The 20,936-nt window shown below is 38.1% G+C and overlaps 1 protein-coding gene across 1 annotated transcript in view; it reads right to left on the reverse strand.

The window, feature by feature from the left end:
* Positions 1-20,936, reverse strand: part of NEBL (nebulette) — a 244,932-nt gene that overhangs the window by 128,238 nt on the left and 95,758 nt on the right. The window contains exon 4 of the mRNA XM_056484449.1: positions 7,941-8,048. Coding sequence (XP_056340424.1) covers positions 7,941-8,048 — 108 coding nt within the window. The remainder of the gene's footprint in view (positions 1-7,940; positions 8,049-20,936) is intronic.

A 20,936-nucleotide genomic window follows, 5' to 3' on the forward strand; every position in this document is an offset into this window, starting at 1 on the left:
GTATTTTTCTATTCTTTGAACATTTTGCTCTTGAAGGAATAGAGCAGTCTTATCGAATTGTATATCACATAAAGCAACCCATCAACACAAATACAGGTTTAACCAAATACAGGTTCATCTTAAAATCTACCAATGCCAGCAACATGCATGGGTGCAATGCCTTTGATTCTGGAGTGCAATGACACTGTTCTAGTTTACACAAATACATGATTTATTTATTTCTATGTAAGGCAGAGCTTTCTTGCTGTTTTCAAAACAGAAGCATGATAGGACATCCCTACCAAAATATTTAGGTTATCACTTGATTCAATTCTGCTAAAAGTCTACAGTTTTGCAACCAATTTACATTTAGCATTCATTTCTCATGCATGAGTTGACCCACTTACATATGCAGTAAATCCATGCCTTTGGGGATTTTTCTGGACCGCTTGCTTTATTTCCACAGCACAACTCATTTTATTTTGTCAATACAGTGAGCAAGGTTACAGTCATCCTGTCAAATTTATTTATTTAAATTAGAATCAGAAAGACTATACTACTCCCTGTGGAACTTCATGGAAAACTTTCTGAAACTTTGAGGCTGCATACTTCTGCAATCAACTTATTTCATATGATTTCACTAATACTAGAAAAAAAAAAAAAAAAAAAAGAAGCAATAGTTACAATACTTTCTTCTTTAAATATATGAAATAGACTTCTGAAACCCTAGAAAAATATAATAAACCACAATAATAAATATCATATTGTACTTGCTTTAAAAAAAGAGAGAAAATATTTTTTCTATGCAATCCTACAGAACAAAGCCAGATGGAATATGATCATTAACAAGTAGATATGGAGGCGTCACATCTGCTTGCTTTGACTATCAGAGATCCACTTAACCTAAAATATTTCCCCCTGCATCTCTGAGGATTCACATATGAGAAGCTTCATTTGAGGTTGCTTACCATCCTCACAGCAGGGCTGCTGAAAGGGAATTTTCCCCAGGCAGAAATTGTCCCAAGGTCACATGCCATTCAAGTCCAAATAGACTTGTGTGCAACAGAGAGGAATTTCCATTTTACACAATTTGTGTAAAATGTGTTTCTTTCACACATTAGTAGCTTACCAGAACCTCAGTGTAGATCTGCAGATTGTGTTTCAGCGGACTTACCCAAAGGCCTATCTGAATTTACACATCTCATGCTATTGTGGGCAGTATGACATATAATAAACAGCCCACTAACAGCACTATAAATTCTTATTTCTAATGATAACAATTTTTCCAAATGCAGCTGTGCCTCAGGCAGGGGTTTATTTTCCAGCTTCTCAAAGACAAAATGCTTCTGCTGTTTCTAGGGAAGAGTTATGCACCTTTCCACCTGTGTTACAAAAGAAGCAGCTTTATAACATCACTGATAGGCTCTAATGCTTCTCCTGCTCTGGACCAGGATGTTGACCTTTAGCATATGAGAAAAGTCAATCACTAGGGATGTCTGTTTTACCACCCCCATGGAATATGGTCTATAACTGAATTATACATTGCTGAAAACTGAACATCCACCTGCTCAGCAGAAATTTAACCATAGTTTAAGTCATCTAAATTATTCAGTTCCACCTGTACTGACAGTTTCACACAGAATTATTGTAATGACTATTTGACATTCCAAAAAGTATCCTTCAAGTCGGCATTCTGGGGTCTAAAAATACTGTTTCTTCCCACATATTGGGAGCTGTTGTTATGTAAGTCACAAGTATTAAGAAAGAGAGACAAGAAAAGAGAATCCAAAAAAGTTATGGGAACAGAAAAAAAAAAAAATCAATGCCACCCCAGCTGAATCATGAACACACTGCTCTGGATTCTCAGCAAACTTTTCCTCCCCAACAAACAACTATGAAATTTCCTTGCAAAGGCTGTGCCCCCCTCTACTTCTAATAGGAGGCTACATAGAAGATAATGGCTTACTCTAGGTGCTACTTACTGTATTAGCATGGATAATGTCTGTGCTTTAGTTCGTCATTTAAATAAGGACCCCATATCCATATCCTCCATACTGGAGGATTCCAATACCTCCTTATTTCTTGGACAACTCTGAAACAATGCAAATGAATACAGTTAAAGAAGAGAGAAAGAAGCTTTGATGAAAACTCCACAAAGAAGTTACACGGGTTTTTTACAACATTTTATGGTGTGTGGAGTACAAAACATACAGTAAATAAACAGTAAATGAAAGAAAATATTAGAAAGGTGAATACTTGCTGATTATTGCCCTACCCTATACAGGGATCACAGCAAAAAGAAGTGATGAAGCAGCATGCCACTAAATATCTTCAGAACTTTTTCTGACAATGTATTCTTTACATACACATAGGAACTAATTTAATGCTGTCTCTAATTTTGATAATGATCAATAAAGAAAGATTTTTATTTTTAAGTAGTAACACCTTGAGGTTTCAAATGAATTCTCAATGCTATTTTCTCATTTAGGACAAGTTCTATCTAAAATATTATTTACATTTCCTTAGATTAATTATTCCTTAAGAATGTGTTCAGGCATATTAAAAATTTCTGAAAGCTTAAAAAATATAAAACCTATGTAAGAGTCTCCAAAAATACTCATGGTCATTGAAAATTGATGTAATTCTTTTGCTAAGTAATTTCTAAATCATTTATTAGGACTTTACATTTAAAGGCAGGATGATTTCTGAAAATCAGAAGTCAAACTTCAACAGAGAACTATTAGAAAGTCAAAGGGCTTCTCAGAATTTCCATTTCTATGTATCTACATAAAGAAAGCTTAGATCAATCCACAGGAAGAAGGTTGGATGTGATTCTATTCATGTATGATCACTACCCCTTCTTGCAGAGATACACTCATGTTAGCAATAGGAATGACACATTTAACCTTCCTGTTTCCAGACAGAAAAAATGCTGTTGAACTCAACTGATAGATGCTTAATCACATGAGTTATATGCAGATATCTGAAGTGCAGCTGTGTGGAACTAAGGCTACAGCATACCAAATAATGAATAGCTCTTGGAGTAGCAGTTTGTGCTAAACTGTCAGAGTACCCAGAGCAGCAGAAGGCAATTGGTACCAGGGTGCATCTGGCTGACCACAGCTCCACTGCTCAACAAGTGCTATTCCATCTATGTTAGCCAACACAATTGTCACACATGAATAAGTGCTTGTTTTCCCAATGAAACAACAGCAAGACAAAATCATGCTTAGGAATATAAGGGCTTAAGAATAAAGTATTGATTACTTCAGAAGCAGTAAAGCCCCAGTTTTGGCTAGAACAGCATAAGCTCTTTTTGCACACGATTTAAAATGCTTACCCAGTCTCTTCATTGATGTGTCACGGTTGGTTTTGTGAAATGCAGACATTGATGCTGCTGTTAATTTTTCTCATTTCCTATTCTTCTCCTTCACTTGAATTCAATGCAGGAAAAAAAGCCCTTAGAGACAAGTATCTGCAGGTTTTGTGCTGTGAATCCTACAAGTGGAGCTCTGGGCCATGTTGTTAACATCTTCTCCTGCCAATTTTCTCTACAATCTGTTTTGGCAATTTAAGAGATCGTTTTATGTTTGAGCAAGTAAACAGACTGAACAACTCTGCCAACAGCTTGCAAGGAGGGAGCCATGGTTCAGTGTCTGCTAGGGACAGTTTCTAATTTCAGATGTGCACAACTACAGTAGCAACGTGGTTTGTGCCCTCCTTTAGTTGCTACTGAAAATGTATTTTTATCACATCTGAAGTAGTGCCAAATTTCTCATCATTTGTGTTTTTGTCCAGTTGATTCAAATTATGGGGGAATTCCTGTCCTTATCTGCATCTCCAAAGCTGGATAAATTTAGCTGGACATAGAAAACAAGCCTTGATAATTAAAAGGCCCAAACCATGCACCATATTTCATCAAAGACATTTAGAGAAAATTAATACACAGTTTTTCTCATTGGAACCCACATACAATGCTTTCAAGAACACTACAAGATATTCATGCACTCTCTGCATCCAATAAAGGCTTCACTATCTTCAGTGAGGAGTTCAGCTCCTGATAATTGGGAAGGAACTCCCTTACCCATAGAGGGGTGATTCAGTGACCTTCTCTTCATTAACTCTACTGTCCTTCCTAAGTTCTTCACCAAAATAGGATACCTTGGAAATTGTTTTTTTTAAGCAGATTTAATCTGTTTTCTTCTTTTCCTTCTTTGCATTAAGGTACTGTTTTCATTTCAAATACAACCCAAACCTACTGGAAAATGAGCCACATGCAAATAAAGGAACTGCATGTCTTCATTTTGTTGTGTCTCCAAGAGAAGAAGGGCACAAATGTGTGGTGCTTCTTGCTCTTACATGATTCATGTTCATGACAGCATTAATGCCAAAGTGAGGAATGCTTTTACATGGGCTCTAAATGCAATGAGCACAAGCACTGTGAAAGCTTCCATGCATCCTTCCAGCCATACAACCAAGCCAGCAACCTCTACCATCCAAGCACTGGCCTTTATCTTAATGAAAGCTTCTCACTCCATCAATTTGTATGGACACCTGTTTTCTTTTATACTTTGCAGACATTTACCAGAAACATATTTAAGAAAGAGCAACTTATTTCACATAGGATAAAACACGCTTCCAGTCATATATCTTGGAATAAAAGTGCAGTAAGCTGGAGCTCATTGCTGCAGACTGCTGAAAGTGTTCCATTTCCCCAAAGAAAATATTACTAGATTGAGTTTCTACTCCCTCATTTAGACCTGTGTCATGATAGACCAATAGTTTTTGCCATCATCTTTATTTATTCTGTTCCTTTTGCCACCTTAACCTTTTCCTTGCAAAACCAGTTTGTAGCTTGCTTAATTGCAAAATCACCTATAAAAATACATGTGGTTGGGGTTTTTTTCATTTTGAGAATATTTGCATTCATTCTGAAAATCTTCTCAAAGTTCAAAATGGACAAAAATCATTACAAGATCCTTTGAAAAAAATGTACAAATTTCTCTGTATGAACAACATATATTTTTGTGTGTATTGACTACATATTCAATGCCAAAATATATTGTATATCTGCAGAATTAGGCTCTAAGTGCCAGAAAATCATGAGATTAAATTTCATTCTTATCTAAGAAGCTGGATTCTGGTCCTGATATCTCCATAAGACCCATAAAATAAAGTCATCAAGTTTGGTCTAAATCTACAGAGGAAGGATTGCTGGTGGCAAAATAACAACCACAATTCAACCCCCTTTATCTACCCACTCTTCCTCCACTCCCCCCATGATTTTCTAATAAACCTTGCAAGGTTTGTATCCATAGAACAAGAGATTCTTTAAAAAGTCAGAGTACTGTGCTAATATCCATATGCTGCCAAACTTCATATCAGGACAAAAAGGACAATCTTTTAAAAATATTTTTGCTGCTTAACATTTGTTATTGTAAAATTTATTTTGTTATTTATTTTCATCAAGGATATCTGCACAATTAATTGTTCTCACTTACCCCTTCAATGAAGTAGTTACAATTTTGGTTCAAATAGGCTCTTTGAGAAGTTTCTAGTACTTCAAGGTGAAATCAAAACTAAACTGAAAATTAAATAGATATATTAGTATTATTCCATTTTTCTGTAAAGGAAAATTAAAATTGTTTCAGAATTATTAAAGTGCTTACCTTTCAGTGTCTTGAAACCTATATTAGATCCTTAGTCCATGATGTATACTGCTTATCTGACAAATACAGAACCTACTCTGTGTGGAAGGCATTTCTATAATACAGGAGCTTTCTAATTAAACTGAAGCTGTGGCCTATGCAGAATTATCTTTCTAGGATATAATGCTATAAATTAATTATTTCAGTGTAAACAGAAGTGAAATGCAACTTCTTTTATCAAGCACGTTTTAAAATTCCATTTTATCCTTCAAGACTAATTATTTCTAATAAGGTCCCTGACTTGGAATCTCTGTCAGCTACATACATAAAGAAAACAACTCTCTATTGTCAAGACTGAATAGATCAAACTTATATTGTTAAGAACTGGGTGGTTAGAAATGAAGAGAAAGTAGTCATACATGCAATGACCAAGGGGGAAAACCTGAAATAAAACCACTTTTCCCAATTCAAAAAGCTGTTTCTGGATCTGAAAAGGTAGGTAAGTATCTTTGGTTCAGGAACCAGATAGTATCATAAATCATGGAACAAGATCTTCCACTGGGACAGAAACTCCCTTGATCCACTCAAAAGGAGAGATGGGAAGAAAGCTCTTTCCCGTGTCACAAAACTACTTGTTTGTTTTTATTATCTCCTTTTCCCACAACAGAAAACCCAACGTGCTTTGAATAAGAGAGATAAGAGCATTCAAGTGAGCTGTATCATACTGTCCTGTAGTCTGATGTTGAGGATGCTGGGCTTGGGAGGTCTGAACAGACTTCTTGGCAGGCCAATATCCCAAAGTGAGCACCACAGGCCTGCTGCAGGCACTGCTCTCCCTCTCTCCTTGGAGAGCAGACCCGTGCAAGGATTAAGCATTCACCAGAGCACTGCTCATTTCATCTCCTTGATGCCTTCCAGAGCCACCCCACACAAAGGAATCACTCTTGCTTGAGGAAGCTATGTAGGTCGTGAGAGGATCTAATTTAAGTTCCTGCTCTGAATAAAAAATGCAGCTGATTAAAACCAGGGAGTTGCTGAAGTTTCCCAGATCCCAAATGGAAGTCTTAATGGCCATGCTTTTCCCTGCTCTGAAGAATACATTTTTCTCTCTTACAAGCCAGTAATTTCAGTTAGCCTCAGCATGAACATAAGAGATGAGCTTTTGTTCTCATCTTGTCTACATACAGGAGCTGTTGCATGGCTCTTAAATTAACTGTGATCTCCATTGGCTAAGGCTCCAGGAAATGAGCCCACATTTTTCATCTCAAAGACCAGCTCTGGACATCAAAATCTTAACTAGTGAATGCTTTGGCAAGAATGGTAAACCTCCATTGCTGTGAAAAACTAATATTTTTCAGTGATCTTTTTCTTCAATAATATTCCAACCTGAAAAGAAAGTTTTTTTCTTTCAAGTAAATAAATCCCATTATTTTCTTCTGATCATACTTACACTGGGTGTCTCTGATGCCTTGCTGTTATTTTATTATTACAGAGAATGATTCAAAAACATTTTCATTAAATAATCCACAGGGATCGGTTCTTGCAGCAGAAGAATGGTCAGAAGGGAAGCCAAGACAAGTGAATAGCATTGATTCTGCATCTTTTCTAGTTCACACTAGTTCTTACCTATTTTATACGTATCAGAACTTGTACTATGTGTCACTCAATATTCCACCATGCAGTGAATTAAACATGTTACAAGAGAATGCAGTACAAATAAATAATTTTCTTAGCAAAAACATAAGTCAGAAAATTTCCCATTTCTAAAAATCCCATTCCTGTAAGCTAATGAAATATGTTAGGTTTTGCTATTTGCCATTACTTTGTCATCTTGCAGAGCATTGTCTTGCATGTCTTTTCTTTTTACAACTTAGCATCAAAATTTTATCTGCTTCTAGAAAATTCCATCTTGCTTGTTATGTTAATTTTGACAGCCCCTGCTAAAAAAGAGACAAAACTTTTTAACTTACATAATCTATGTTCTTTACATAAACAAAAAGTAAATTAAAAGTTCCAAAAGTATTCTTACTTGATAACTAATCTATTAAAAGAGCAAAAAATGTCAAATCATTTTAATAAAGAAAACACTTTGAGCATACTAGCTGAAAGTTGGAGAGGTGAACACACATTGCCAATGTGCTGTACAAGTCCGTGGTACACAGTTGCACACGTTTCAAAATCTGACATACACAAATCAATCACCAAAATCAGATTGTTCACTCACACAGACTTCATCAAAAACACCAACAAACACACCTTTCCTTAGACACACTATTTCTCCATCTACAATCACTTTAGGTTGCAGTCACATACATTACTGATTTGTTCCTGAGTCCTTTTCAGTCTTTGTAACTCGGGCGTATCGGTCACAATACTGAACCCTCTTCCTTTGCTTTCTTCAAAGTCTCTTTTGTATTTTACCTACAGAATAGAAAATACAGAAGAACAGGGTTGTTTTCATTTTCCACAATGTGCCCCTAGCAATTTAGCATTTTTTTTTAGTGTAAATAAAGCACTTGTGAAAGGCTTTCAGCCTTTAAAGAAGAAGCCTGCCTTTATCCACTAATTGAGATAGGCAGCAACTGGGCAAAATTTCCCAGTGCCCAAGCAACTGCCTCCTCCAGGGGTGCCAAGGGCTCATCTCTATGAATACTGCATCTGTGGAAATATCACTCTCTCTGGTCATTTCAGTCTCAAACCAGTTACCACAGAACTATAGCACTTATTCTTACACAAAGAAGTTTTCTAATACACAACTTCAATTCAATACACAATTCATGATTACTCTACCAGTCTCTTTCCCAGCTGAAACATAAACTACACATTAAAAAAATACTGCATGAAAAGAGTATTTAGAATATCATGAAGTCAAATCTTTGTAAGTTATGGAATGGCTGCCTGTACAAGCTTAATTTGTCCCTCTTGCACATTTGCATTTGGATATTGTCTTTAATCAGGTATTCATATATTATCCTTTGACAAGGCTCCCTGCTTTACTGTGTACACAGCAGAGATGGTTCCATATGTGGCTGTGCCCTTTTTTTGGTCCAGACTACTCAAATCCTACCATCAAGGTAGGAATATCAGTTTCCCCAGAAGGTTTATATAGCTCTCATCACAGTCATTAATCAATCTTCATAATGCACCCTGGAAAGTGGGAATGGCAATATCCACTCTACTAGGACAACCTGCAAACTGAGGCAAAATAACCTTAATTTCCAAAAACATACAGGGGTCTCAGATTCCTAACAGCTGAATATGTTCAAATTGTAGGCTTGAGTTGCCTCTACAATACCCAGTACTTCTGCAAATCAGTCTTGGGGTACCCAATTTCAACAGGAAATCTTCAAAATCTTAGGTCATTCTTGAGCAACAGAAAAAATTCTGCATCAATGAGAGAATCAAGACCCATGTCTCCACAGATGCATTCAGCTACCTTACCCATAACAACTTCCTTTTACTTCCTACACCTGCTGCTTTACTCACTACACACATCCAGATTTTGCAACACCTGGGAGAGCAGTAGTACAGACAAAACAGGATTCTCCCTCACACAGCTGATAACCAGGAAACACTCAGTGCATGCACCAAATTCAAGGCTGGCTTAGGCTTATTTCACAGACAAGCATGTAATGTTATAATGATGATGCACAGGAAGAAATACCTCTAAATCACAAAAGTTAAGTTTGATAAGGCTACAGAATATAGCTTGTCCTCCCCATCAGTAAACCTCAATCAGTGCTAATAACTTTTGTTTTTTCTTTAATATAGCTCAAATATAAGCCCATCAAACAAATCCTTGAGACGTGACAGCAAATTACCATATCAACCAACTACAATTTTTCCTGTGTTCCAGATTTAGAGCTGGCTGTAAATTTCACACAAGTGTAAAATTTTTATGCCACCCTGAGACAAAGGAAACAGACCCTTCCACTCAGGCTTTTAAGCAAACCATGGGCTGATTGGTCCACACCTTTCTGTTCATCTCCCCCAAGTTCAACCCCTCTGCAACTTTCCTTCCATTTGACCACCATATTTCAGGTATCACTTTGTCTAACTTTGAGTTTCTAAACCAGTCTAGTCCATCTCTTCACAGCTTCTTGTTAAATCCCTTTACCCAAGGCACTCCAATACTCATTGCCAATTATCTCCCTTCTACCAAATGGCTCTCCATCTTCACACTGACTCTCAGGCTTCCTTAAACATACTGGCTGGACATGCTATTCCAGGACTGTCTGGTGCCAGGAAAGAGGCCTTAGGAGTATCTCTGAACTTTCTATATTTGAAGTCATACAAAACTTTATCCACATTGAAGAGACTTCCATGGCCAAGGACACATAACTAGCATAAAAGACTCTTTCATCTCAGCAAGCTTCAACTCCTTAGCCCTAAATGCTATGAGAACTGAGCTGTTCAACAACTCAGTTGAACTCAGATGCTCAAAACAAACAATCTGTGAATAATTCCAAGTAAGGGAATAGCCTCAGCCTTGGAAACTGCTGAGTATTTTGCACAAAAATTTCAAAGCTGGCCTGAAGCAGGCAGCAGACATGGAGATGTTCAGCATTACTGCTTGAAGTTTACCAGGATTATGAGCAAGTGAACACATCTTAGAAATGGGTTCAGCCCTGCCTAAAAGAGAGATTACCTATTGTTAGAAAGAGCATTTCCTGTTATTAGTTCCAAATGTACTAGCCATTAACTACAAATTACCTTTATTCATCTTACAAAGGAGCAGAAGAAGAGAGGGAGGGAACTAGATAGTTTTAATATTATTTTAATCCCTCAGTCAGATAAAAAGGGCTCCTACTGTCTATTAATAAATCACTTCACAGGAATAAGGTTAACTACAGTTCCCAGAGCAGCTACTTTGAAACCATTAAAAAAGTAAATTACATAAAATATTAGCAGAGTTAATATATGCATTATTGGATTTTGCTACCTAACTTCAAAATGCAGGTTTGAGTTATAAAAATCACAAAGTAATGTAATGTTTCATGAAGAACAAAACTCTGTGAAATGTAGCCAACTAAAACTCCTAGTCAGTATAAGTTCAAAAGGAAAAAGACCTCAATTTCCAGAAAATGTTAAATAATAAAGATGCCACCAGTCATTTAGAACTGAAAAGAATACAAATTATTTTATTAACTGCACACCAGGGCTGTCTGGGATGGAGTTAACTTTCTTTATAACAGCCATAATAGTGCTGTGCTTTGCATTTGTTCCCAGAACAGTGCTGATGACACACCAGTGTTTTGGCTACAGCTGAGCAGTGCTTGCACAGCATCATCCCCAACATCATCTCTGTAGGCTGGGGGTGCATGAGGGGCTGGGAGGTGACACAGCCAGGACAGCTGACCCAAACTGACCAAAGGGATACTGCAAAGCTTAAAACAGCATCCCCAACAAATGGAAAAGGCAAGAGGGGAATTGAGTGATTAATGCAGTCTTCTGAAGCAACCACTACATGTACCAAAGCCCTACTTCCAGGAAGTGGCTGGACATTGCCTGCTGAGGGCAAGTAGAGAATAAACCTTTATTCTGCTTTGTTTCTGAGTACAGTCCTTGCATTTTTCCCAAAACCCTTAACACATAAGAGGTTTGGGGTTTTTTTGTATTCTCCCCTTCTGTCCTGCTGAGGAGAGGAAGTGAGAGCAGCTTGGTGAGCACCTGGCAGCCAGCCAAGGTCAACCCATCACAAACTGAAACCCTCAAAATGTAGGTTTGAAAAGAAAATGCTTAATCCCTAATGACTGAATCATAAATTCAGTCACTTCCTACAAAGATGATTTTTAATAACTCCTCACCAAAATCCCAGCCAGTGTCTCTCAGTGCTTCTCACTGGCTCCAAAATGCAGTCTCACAGATGCAAGGCACCCTCAGTGGTGTCTGCCCTGATAAATTGGTCTTCTGAGAGACAATGTGTGGCATAAACATTAGAAATTAAACTGTAATAAATCACCATAAATGAAAAAGTTTTAAGTGAAAATACTTCATGAGAAGTAATTCTGCACAGACCCACAGTGAAAGGACCAAGTAATCCAACAGATCATTCACAAATCAAACTTCTCAGATTTGTGACATCAGGAAGAGATCTTTAAATCCAGTATAAATCCACTCATGAGGTCAGCATGAAGTGGGACATGAAGCATGACCAGAGGGTCCATCTTACTCTGAAGGACAGAGGGTCCATCTTACCCTCTGCATAACATATTATGCTGGAGAAAATACTGCTCATAATTTTTTGCAGGTACAGTTGGCACTTGGCTACACAGCCATCTATTAGGATAACAAGATTAATTTTTCCTTGGAAAAATATTCTGAAAATATAAATGGAGCATAAAAGATTGATTGCACTCTTGGGGGTTTTGGCACCTACCCGTAGTCCAGCCTCATTTACAACACCAAAAGCACATATCAGTTGAACAAACACCACAGGAGTGCAAAAACACCAAAGAAAAAATATCAGAGAAAGAATTCACCATGGTGGATTATCATGCTCTTCTCATCACTGGAGAGCTGTGAATAATGCTGACCTCAGAAACACTATTCATTCCATCTCCACCTCAAAAAGATACTCAGCCCCTACAGAGCAAATATTAATTCCCCAAGAGCTAGGGCAATATTAAGTCCAGTTTCCTGATCAGTCCCTTCTCCACTTTCCCATGCAGATGGGGTAGATGTGAAATTCAGTCTCCTCCCTTATGTGATACCCTGCACAGCCCCACAGATTGTGGCATCATCATATCTCATGTCCAGCAAGGAAGCAATATGCAGGTAGAATGAGAGGATGGACCCCTCACACCCACATTTGCCCTGAGAGGAATGTTCATAGGCCTACAGTCTTTACCACACCCTGAATATTTATGATTTTGTTTCGGTATGCTGTGTTCGAGGCTTGCCCAGAGCCATCTGCTCCTCCTGTGCCCAGCACACACAACTACTTCCCAAAGCTCACCATCTGCTAAGACACTGGTTTTTACACACTGGCAAGAAATCCTCTTCCACAGTACAAGTCCTAGAGGCACATCTTGGCAAAGATGCCTTTGTTTGGCTCTGCTTCTTCCTTAGACCACATAGACTGTTGATTTTACCTCAATTTATCTTACTTCTTACAAAATTAATGGCAAGGCAGAGACAAAATTTACTCTGCAAATTAGGTTTTTATGAACATGACTAAAACAAATGTTTACAGGTAAATCAAATGTAAAGAACAATTCCAGACTAAATTCAGTAAGACTTTTTTAGTTGGCCAATCCTTCTTAGGGAGGTCCCAGACACTGCCCTATCTGACAAAGCCAGGTTTCAGTCTTTGTGGTGTAGTTTGTCTTCTAGCACTGCCCACAGCTCTACATCTCATTAATCTTCTGCTCATATTAGAGTACATTTAAGTTCCATCTGATACCCAACAATGATACCCAATCAGCTGAAGCAGTGCATCTCCTAATGGCAGTAAAACACATCACTCATTAGAACTATTACCCACAGTAAATCTAAACAGGGATACAGGGATTGAGAATGGCATATAGGTCAGCCCAAACTGTCCTGAAAATTTTTATTTGAATTAGCAGCTCTAGGCTGGCCATTCTTTAGGGAAGTCAAGAAGCCATGGACCAAGGCCACTGATGAATGGGTTTTGCTGTAACAAGGGTTACAGATTTCATCACATCATAAAGCAAAATTTAAAAATCCCCAAGACTGAAATTTGCAATTTTTTCAAATGGTCTTTAGAATGCACAAAGTCATATTTTAGAATTTTTCACCCTTTTATTATGGATAAAAAAAGCTGTTTTCACAATTCATAGCTGAAGCATTCATCATAATAGTTGAAACTTTCAGAGAGAAGGAAGTTTCTCATTCAAAGATAATGTTAAACTGAAAACATCAATACTCCAACACAATAAAAAGCCTTTCCAGTTATATGGAGTAAAAATTTAAAGTGCCATAGCTATCATTAAATATTCTGCCTTTCTACATACCTCATTTAACCATTGGGCAAGTCTGTCTGTGCCATCCTGTGAAGTACAGCCTCAGCAAGTCTCCAACCATCTGCAGATCTCTGCACTGTAATTTCCTGAAGATCTCAGCAGTTTTAGCAGGGAACTACTGCTAAATAACAAAAATCTTGGAATCCACGTCAGAACACTTAAAATGTTGGATGGGGGCAAATTAAAATATATAAATAGTAGCTCTGGAGAGAATGTCTCTACGTTGTGGTCTCTTTATACTGAGGATGATGCAAGTGGCTCAGAGAAAATGCATGGCCAAAAGTGTTCCATACCCCAGGATGTGCAGGGACAGGAAATTGGAGGCAGTGAGAGATCAAAAATTTCAGAATGAGAACAAGATGGGAGTCCTCCATTTGGATGTATGACAACAGCATGTGAACAGTAGCTGGGATCCAAGTAAAATTATGGCAGAAGAGAGTGCAATCTGAGACTGTTTCAACAGGCTTACATCCAAACAAGTCGACTAGGCTCCACTCCATCAAAAATCACTTCCACTGAAACTACATAGATGCTTCTGCCCAAGAAATTATTTTTATGCTACTAAGTATGTTCTAAAGTGCCTTGCACCTTGTTTTGCTATTGGGCAAAGTGGGAGTCAGTGAGATTCTACTCTTGTCTATTAAAATGTAACACTAATGTTTTCCAAAGGCTGCACCCGCAGAGAAAATGACACAAAGAACGACCTAGGCTCAAAACAAGCTGATTTTCCACCATGTCCACCAGTGATTATCATCCACTTAACTTGTGCAACAAACTTTACATCAACATTTTAGCATCAGTAAACAAATTCTCTGCAGAACTGCAGCTGAGGAGATAGGAGGTTGCAACTTTCATGACAAAGACATAGCATTAGATCTTCTGTCCACTCCCTATCACTTGGTCTATTCTGTGTTTGAACTACTTTATCTCCAAGGAACAGAACTCTGGGGAGGTAAAAGATTTCTTACTCTACCACAACAGAAAGAAATCTGACTTTACCATATCTCATCTCCAGGCAGAAAATGAAAGATTGATATATATAATTCAAGTGTAGCCTGATAAATTACCACAAATAATACCCTCAAAAGTGAAAACACTGACAGCAAACTCCTCCTAACAGAATGATAATTATCCAACATAGCAGGGGGGTGGGAAGGAAACACATTTAAATGTCTCACATATAGATTTGTTAAATCCTGAAATATTGCTTTTATCTCCAGGGTCTGAACTAAACATATAGCCCCTGTCTTGCTGTTTTCATCACTGGGAAAGAGAATGGCCAGGCAACCACCAGGACAACTGTAAACTCATGAGCTGTGTACTCGAAAGGAAGTATGCAGTAAATCACAAGCATGGGAGCTGCTACATGCCTACCCTCCACAGCAGACAGAAAACACAGAGCTGCTGGCTGGCTGAGGCACCAGGACTGAGCTAGCAAGTCCTGCTGAGAGGCAGGATGTGTTAGCTCGGGCTCAGAGCCATGCAAACCACGGGCAGCAGCCCACAGTTGGCTCACAGCACTAGCAGAGCTCACAGGCATCTGGCCACCGGGTACCACAAAGATATTAACACACAAATGCACATCCACACAAAAGACAGGCAGCTACAGATATTCTTGGGAGATTAAAAAAAGAAGCAGCAAACACTTCCCTGAAAAGCCCCATCAAATAAAATCTCACAAAATCTATTTAACAAATATTCCAAATACCACGATGGTCATATTCATCCAAGGAGTATAGAATATTCACACAAAAATTTGAGAAAAAAACTGAACCAAAAAATACAGCATGGCATGTAAAGAAGATTAACCACAGAAGGGATGTTAAGAAGACTAACCTCAGAGAATTGCAATACAGACCAAAAGCACAAGTTGTAGTCATGTGCTCCAAAAGGTAACCAAAACAAACACTAATGGGCAACAGAAGCTAGCACACAACATGTGAAGAAAAAGAACCTGTAAAACTTTAACTAATAGCTGCCAAAAAAATCAGGGAATGTCCACTGCTGTAGAAGAAGAAAGAAGCTGAAATGAGTCCAACTGAGAGCCATCAGAATGCAGCCCAGAACAAAGTGAGGAAAAGGAACTGAAAAATCCTGATTTGAGCAATGCAGATGTGCAGGCACACAGGAGTCACAGGAAATAACAGGACATGGTGCAATTATACCCTCTGGTAACAGCTTAGCAATATTGGGGTCTCTTTGTCCACATGTAGCTGGAACCTTATATACCACTCACATTAGTAAATATCCTCTTGTCTCATTCACAGCTCCTCTTGCTTATTTCCATGGTAAAGACACACCATCTTTTATTCCACAGAGTTAACAGATCATAATAGATCATTTGACTTCAGGTGTTCTTATGGAACCTCCGTACAACTGTTTGTTGTGTCACTTATGGTTTATTTCTTGAAAACTGATAGATCAAGTGGGAGCCTTGTTGCAAAATCCATGCACATTGCACTCAGCTTTTGCTCCTTTGGCCATATTAGTTATGGATTTCACATGCAGTCAGTTCCTCTGTCCCTGTACAACCAAGGACATGGGAGAGGGGCTACCCATCACTTCCTCTTAACTGTAAGCAAATTCTGAAATCCTTAAATTTTTGTCTGCCTTCCAAGTTATCTTTCCTCCATTAAGTAATGCAGATAAAGTCAAAGCTATTGAAGGCACCATGAAGGTAGCAGAGGGCTTTAGAAGGAGCTTCCTTTTCCAAAGTTGGAGGGGAAGAAGGAAAAAAAAAATGAAAGTCCATAAAATCAGCTTCCAATTAATACATACTGGCTTGGCACTCAGAGATTAGTCTTAGTTAAACTCTAGGCAGAACTTGACTGTAAACCCCATTTTTTCAAGACTAAATTCTCTATTTTGTTCTTCACTTTAAAGCAAGAAGAAAATGAAGGTGAGTCAAAAATTATACATTTAAGAAAGGTAATTTCATACCAGAAAACACATACTGGGCAGTTCAGCCGTTTCTGTTTAGTTTTTCATTAATTTTCAACTCTGAATGTCACATATGTTCAAATGTCTTAAAAAATTTCAGCTGCAGAAGGAAAAGATGCAGAAAATATTTTGTCCCAACTAAAATTCCAAAAATTGTCAAATGAAAAATATTTGTAAAGAGGATTGAATCCCTGAAAATGTTAATCTTTGAAGAAGTCCATTAGCTGAATCCCTTTGAGAGAATAATTTCATATACAATTCAACATGTAGGTTATAACCATCTATAACTGCAAATCTAATATTTACATCAGCAGCCTTTCAAATAGCATAAAAACAAGTAGAGTGAGACTGTCAGACAGATCAGAAACTCATACAATTTCAAAATTATAGCCACACAAACTGAGATCAGAAGATGCCAGAAGTCACCAGTAAAATAAGAGTTGCAACACGGTTCTGTCTTTTTTTTTTTAGCAAAAGCTGATGCTCAATTCGTCTGAATACATAAATTCCTATACCACCAAATCATTTGCCTCTACTCCTAGAAAATGCTTGCTCTTGTCAGTCTATGTCATTTGCAAACATGATACTGGGGCATGACTCCAGAGTCCCTGGCTTGAGTTAATACTTCCCCATGTTCATCAGGAACTGGACCCCAGTCCTGCCACAACTCACTGGAAAAGAGACACAGGTTATCCTCAGCTCCTAACAGTAAAGAACTCAAGGGATACATTTTAAAAAACCTTAGTCACACACTCAAGGTGAAAGTTCTCTAGAGAGAACCTGGTAACTTGGGCTAGTTTTGAGGTGTTGATGGTCACAGGGAAATTAGGCCACTCCATTTGTCAGTTATCTAAGTAAAATGGGCAATAAAAATACAACTAGTTTCCTCATCCCACCCCCATCAAAAACATTTGCTGCTCAGACTCTCACATTAACATCCTTAAACAGAGATCAAACAATTAAATTGTCCTCCAAGTCTGGCCTTCAATTTCAGGATCTTCTTTAGGTGCCTCAGCTAAAGATTTTACAGTTAGTAGGAAAATTCTAACTACATGCAGTTTATCCTTTATACCATTATCCCAGGAAATTCTTCAGATGGTGATACCTGGCCAGCAACAGTGGGCTTGTTGGACAAAAGGCAGATGTCACAACACACAATCTCATCAACCAACTCATTTTTACAGTGAGTGAAAAGACAGTTTTAGATACTTAAAACTCATCCTGAAGATACTTAAAACATTTTTTTAAGCTCTATATTTAAAACATCTTAAAAATACCTTAAAATGTAAAAATACGAGTTAAAACTACCTAAAATACCTTTAGGTAACTTGAGACAATACCTAAAGATATCTTAAAAAATAGATATAAAAGCCAGGTGAAATGAACTCTATCCAGAGTTCCAACACTCCCCACTATATTGTTCATACATCTGTGATGCTCTTTTCTTGTGAGCTACTTCAAAATAAATTCATGGCCAGTTTCCTAAATGTTCAGAATTCTAGAGCTGCACATAGATGCCAGTGCTGAGTTTGGTGTGGGATCAGTTTTCAGACACAGAAACTATCAGCTGCATGCAGCAGTGGTTTTTAAATTGAGAGCTGAATCACCAGATTTTTTCAAACTGTGCCTGTAGAGCAATATGTAAAACTCAACTAAAAGAGTGGTTATTTATGATGTGCAAAGGAAGGAGAAGGGCAAGTTACCCTTTAAATACATCCATTATTCATTCCTACTGAATACACATGACTTCTGCTTCAAACAGCGAGGGATATGTTGTGAGAGATGCCCTTCTAATAAAAACAAGGCAGGAATGTTAGTACCAGAAGGTTCCCTGCAGGCTAAAAAGTGACAGTTGGCTGGGCTGGGATCAGAGCAAAAAGTGGGATGCAGCAGCAGGGCCTGCTTATATAGAAAAAAAGTGAAAAGAAAAGAAAGGGTCCAAAATTCAAGGAATCACTCCAGAAATTAACTGAAAAATGTTGGGGGGGGGAGGGGAAAAAAAAAAAAAAACCACAACAACTGCTTCAGAAAAGGAAGACCAGGCATCCCAAATGAGCAGAGAGGGGCTGTACTTTCCATTTCTTAGCAGAGATGTTAGCTAGTAATAATGAGCAAGCAGTAGGGGAGGGAGGGAGGGAGGGAAGAGAAAGAGGAGAACAGTTGCAAATCACCCCAGCTGTAAAAACTGCTCCCTTTGTTAAATGGCCCTTAGTGAGTGGAGAGAAGGTGAGAATTTAAAGAAGGGTCTTTGTTATTTAAATGCTATCCCATGCTGCTTTTTCAAAACTTCCTTAGAAATGTGTAAAGAAAGCTGGTATTTTTCAGTTCCAAGCCACAGGCTCGGAGTTGGAGTTTTTTTATTTACTGACCAGGGAAAACTAGGAAAGAGGTCATTCCCTCTTATAAAAGAGATAAATGACATTCCTATATCTGATACCTCCTACTTTCTGATTTCTTTTCAAGTTTTGAAAAAAGTTTCGTGGATGAGCTCTATCACTACTGTAAAGTACTTGTGAAACAGAGACTGATTCTGTAAACTTTTCCATAACTTTCAGTGCTGTTTATTTTTCCTTCTCACCTCCAATAAGAGGGAACTTATCCCTCCCAGTACAACCTAATCTTTTTATTTTAGGGGAGGGAGATAAGTGACAGACACTGTCTGACAATAGTGATATAAACTCAATGTGACATTTGTATGCAAGGAAATAGACTAGCACATTACATCAAAAAACACTCCAAAGGATGCTAATTTTCTTGGATATGACATGGTTTTGCATCTATTTTAGAGATTTCTTTATCTAGGAGGAAATATAGTCAGCCTACATTCAGCCAGCATTCTACATCCCCTTTTTAATATCTCTGGAAACATCATATCCCACAGGTAAGAGGCAAAAGGAATTTTGTTCTGCCCTATCCAATTCAGTTGTGCAGGGAGGTATATTCTACAGAAAGCAAATACAGCCTCTGAGAATAGTAATAGAGCCAACCTGCACAAATCAAACAAACTGAATAAAAGATACATTTAAATTTAATGTTCATTAATTGCAGAGAATTTCATCCAATGCCTAGAGTAGCCTGATGTGCTGGCATAAGAAGAAAGGAACACAATTGCAGCAATTGCATGATGTGCTTTCCAACACACTTATTCGAATTACAGAGACTAGAAACAAGCTTTCCAGATTTCAAACAGTGATTGTCTTTTTCCTTGAAAATGTTTAGTATTTTCTGCTGTGGGGAAAAGTAGAAGAAAGTTTGATCTTTAGGCCTCCTGTCAATTACAATCCATAGACTTTGAGAAATGGTAAATATTGTAATATTTGTTCTAATATAATACTGAAGGAAAACAGTCTCTTCACAATGGAAAAACCAAGAGAAGCTAAGTCCTTGTCACTCCATACATCTACCTCTGCAAAGCACATTCAAATTATTATGTCTTGTTGCTTAAACAGACCATACAGGAGTAACTCTGGGCAGGCACTTCAAGGGCATTATTTCTACCACAATATTGTTTTTACATTAGTTTCCTGTCACAAAGCTTAAATGCACATTACAATTCCTGCCTGATGGAAAGATATGAAGGAGTATTTTCCATTTTCCAAAGCATGAGAAATTTTGAAAGGAGGCCACTCTGAAGTGTTTTCCCTGAAAGGACTACTGCTGAACTGGTCTGTGTGTGTCACAATGGGACTGTGTCCAACCTACTGTAACCAGCAGGAACATGGACTTCTCAAAACCCAGTTTCAGCTGCAGCCATTGTTTGGAGGGGTGTGCTCTGCATGATGGCTTGCAGCCATCTAGGGACATCATGTTAGCAGGGAAGCAGCCACTGGTAGAGCAACAGAGATCAAAACCTGCCAAAGGAAGGATGTCAGTCTTTTCTGACACCTGTACAGCATCCTGAAAACTGGCACATAATATAAAAGGAAAGTGAGCAAAGAAATAGAGACACCATATACTCAGCACAAGACAGAGGACACTGAAAAGGAAGTTCAGTGCTACCAAAACCACTGTCAGATAACAGCAAGAGGAAAGGAATTATAAGAAATTAGCAGATGTAGGTACATTGTACACACAACATTAGAGACAGCTATTTGTTACACTACTGAAAATCAAACCTTTCATTGTTTTCATTTGCTCATCTGTTTACAGCCTTCTTCTGATTCTTACAGGTGGAGTATAAGTTCTTTTCAGCCAGATACAGTTTTTTATGTTGAATTTGTACAGCTCCTAGTAAAGCACTCTAGGACTAAAACCATTAAGTACTGCAGTAATTTGGGTACTTGCTGACAGCTGACAAAGTGGCAGCTGTTCTCTCTGCCAGAATTCAACCAGGGTGTTCAGATGGGCACACCTATACTCACTGAGCCACAGGGTTCATGTC

Source organism: Oenanthe melanoleuca, chromosome 2 (assembly GCF_029582105.1).
Source record: "Oenanthe melanoleuca isolate GR-GAL-2019-014 chromosome 2, OMel1.0, whole genome shotgun sequence".
In the NCBI taxonomy this organism is placed as follows: Eukaryota; Metazoa; Chordata; class Aves; order Passeriformes; family Muscicapidae; genus Oenanthe; species Oenanthe melanoleuca.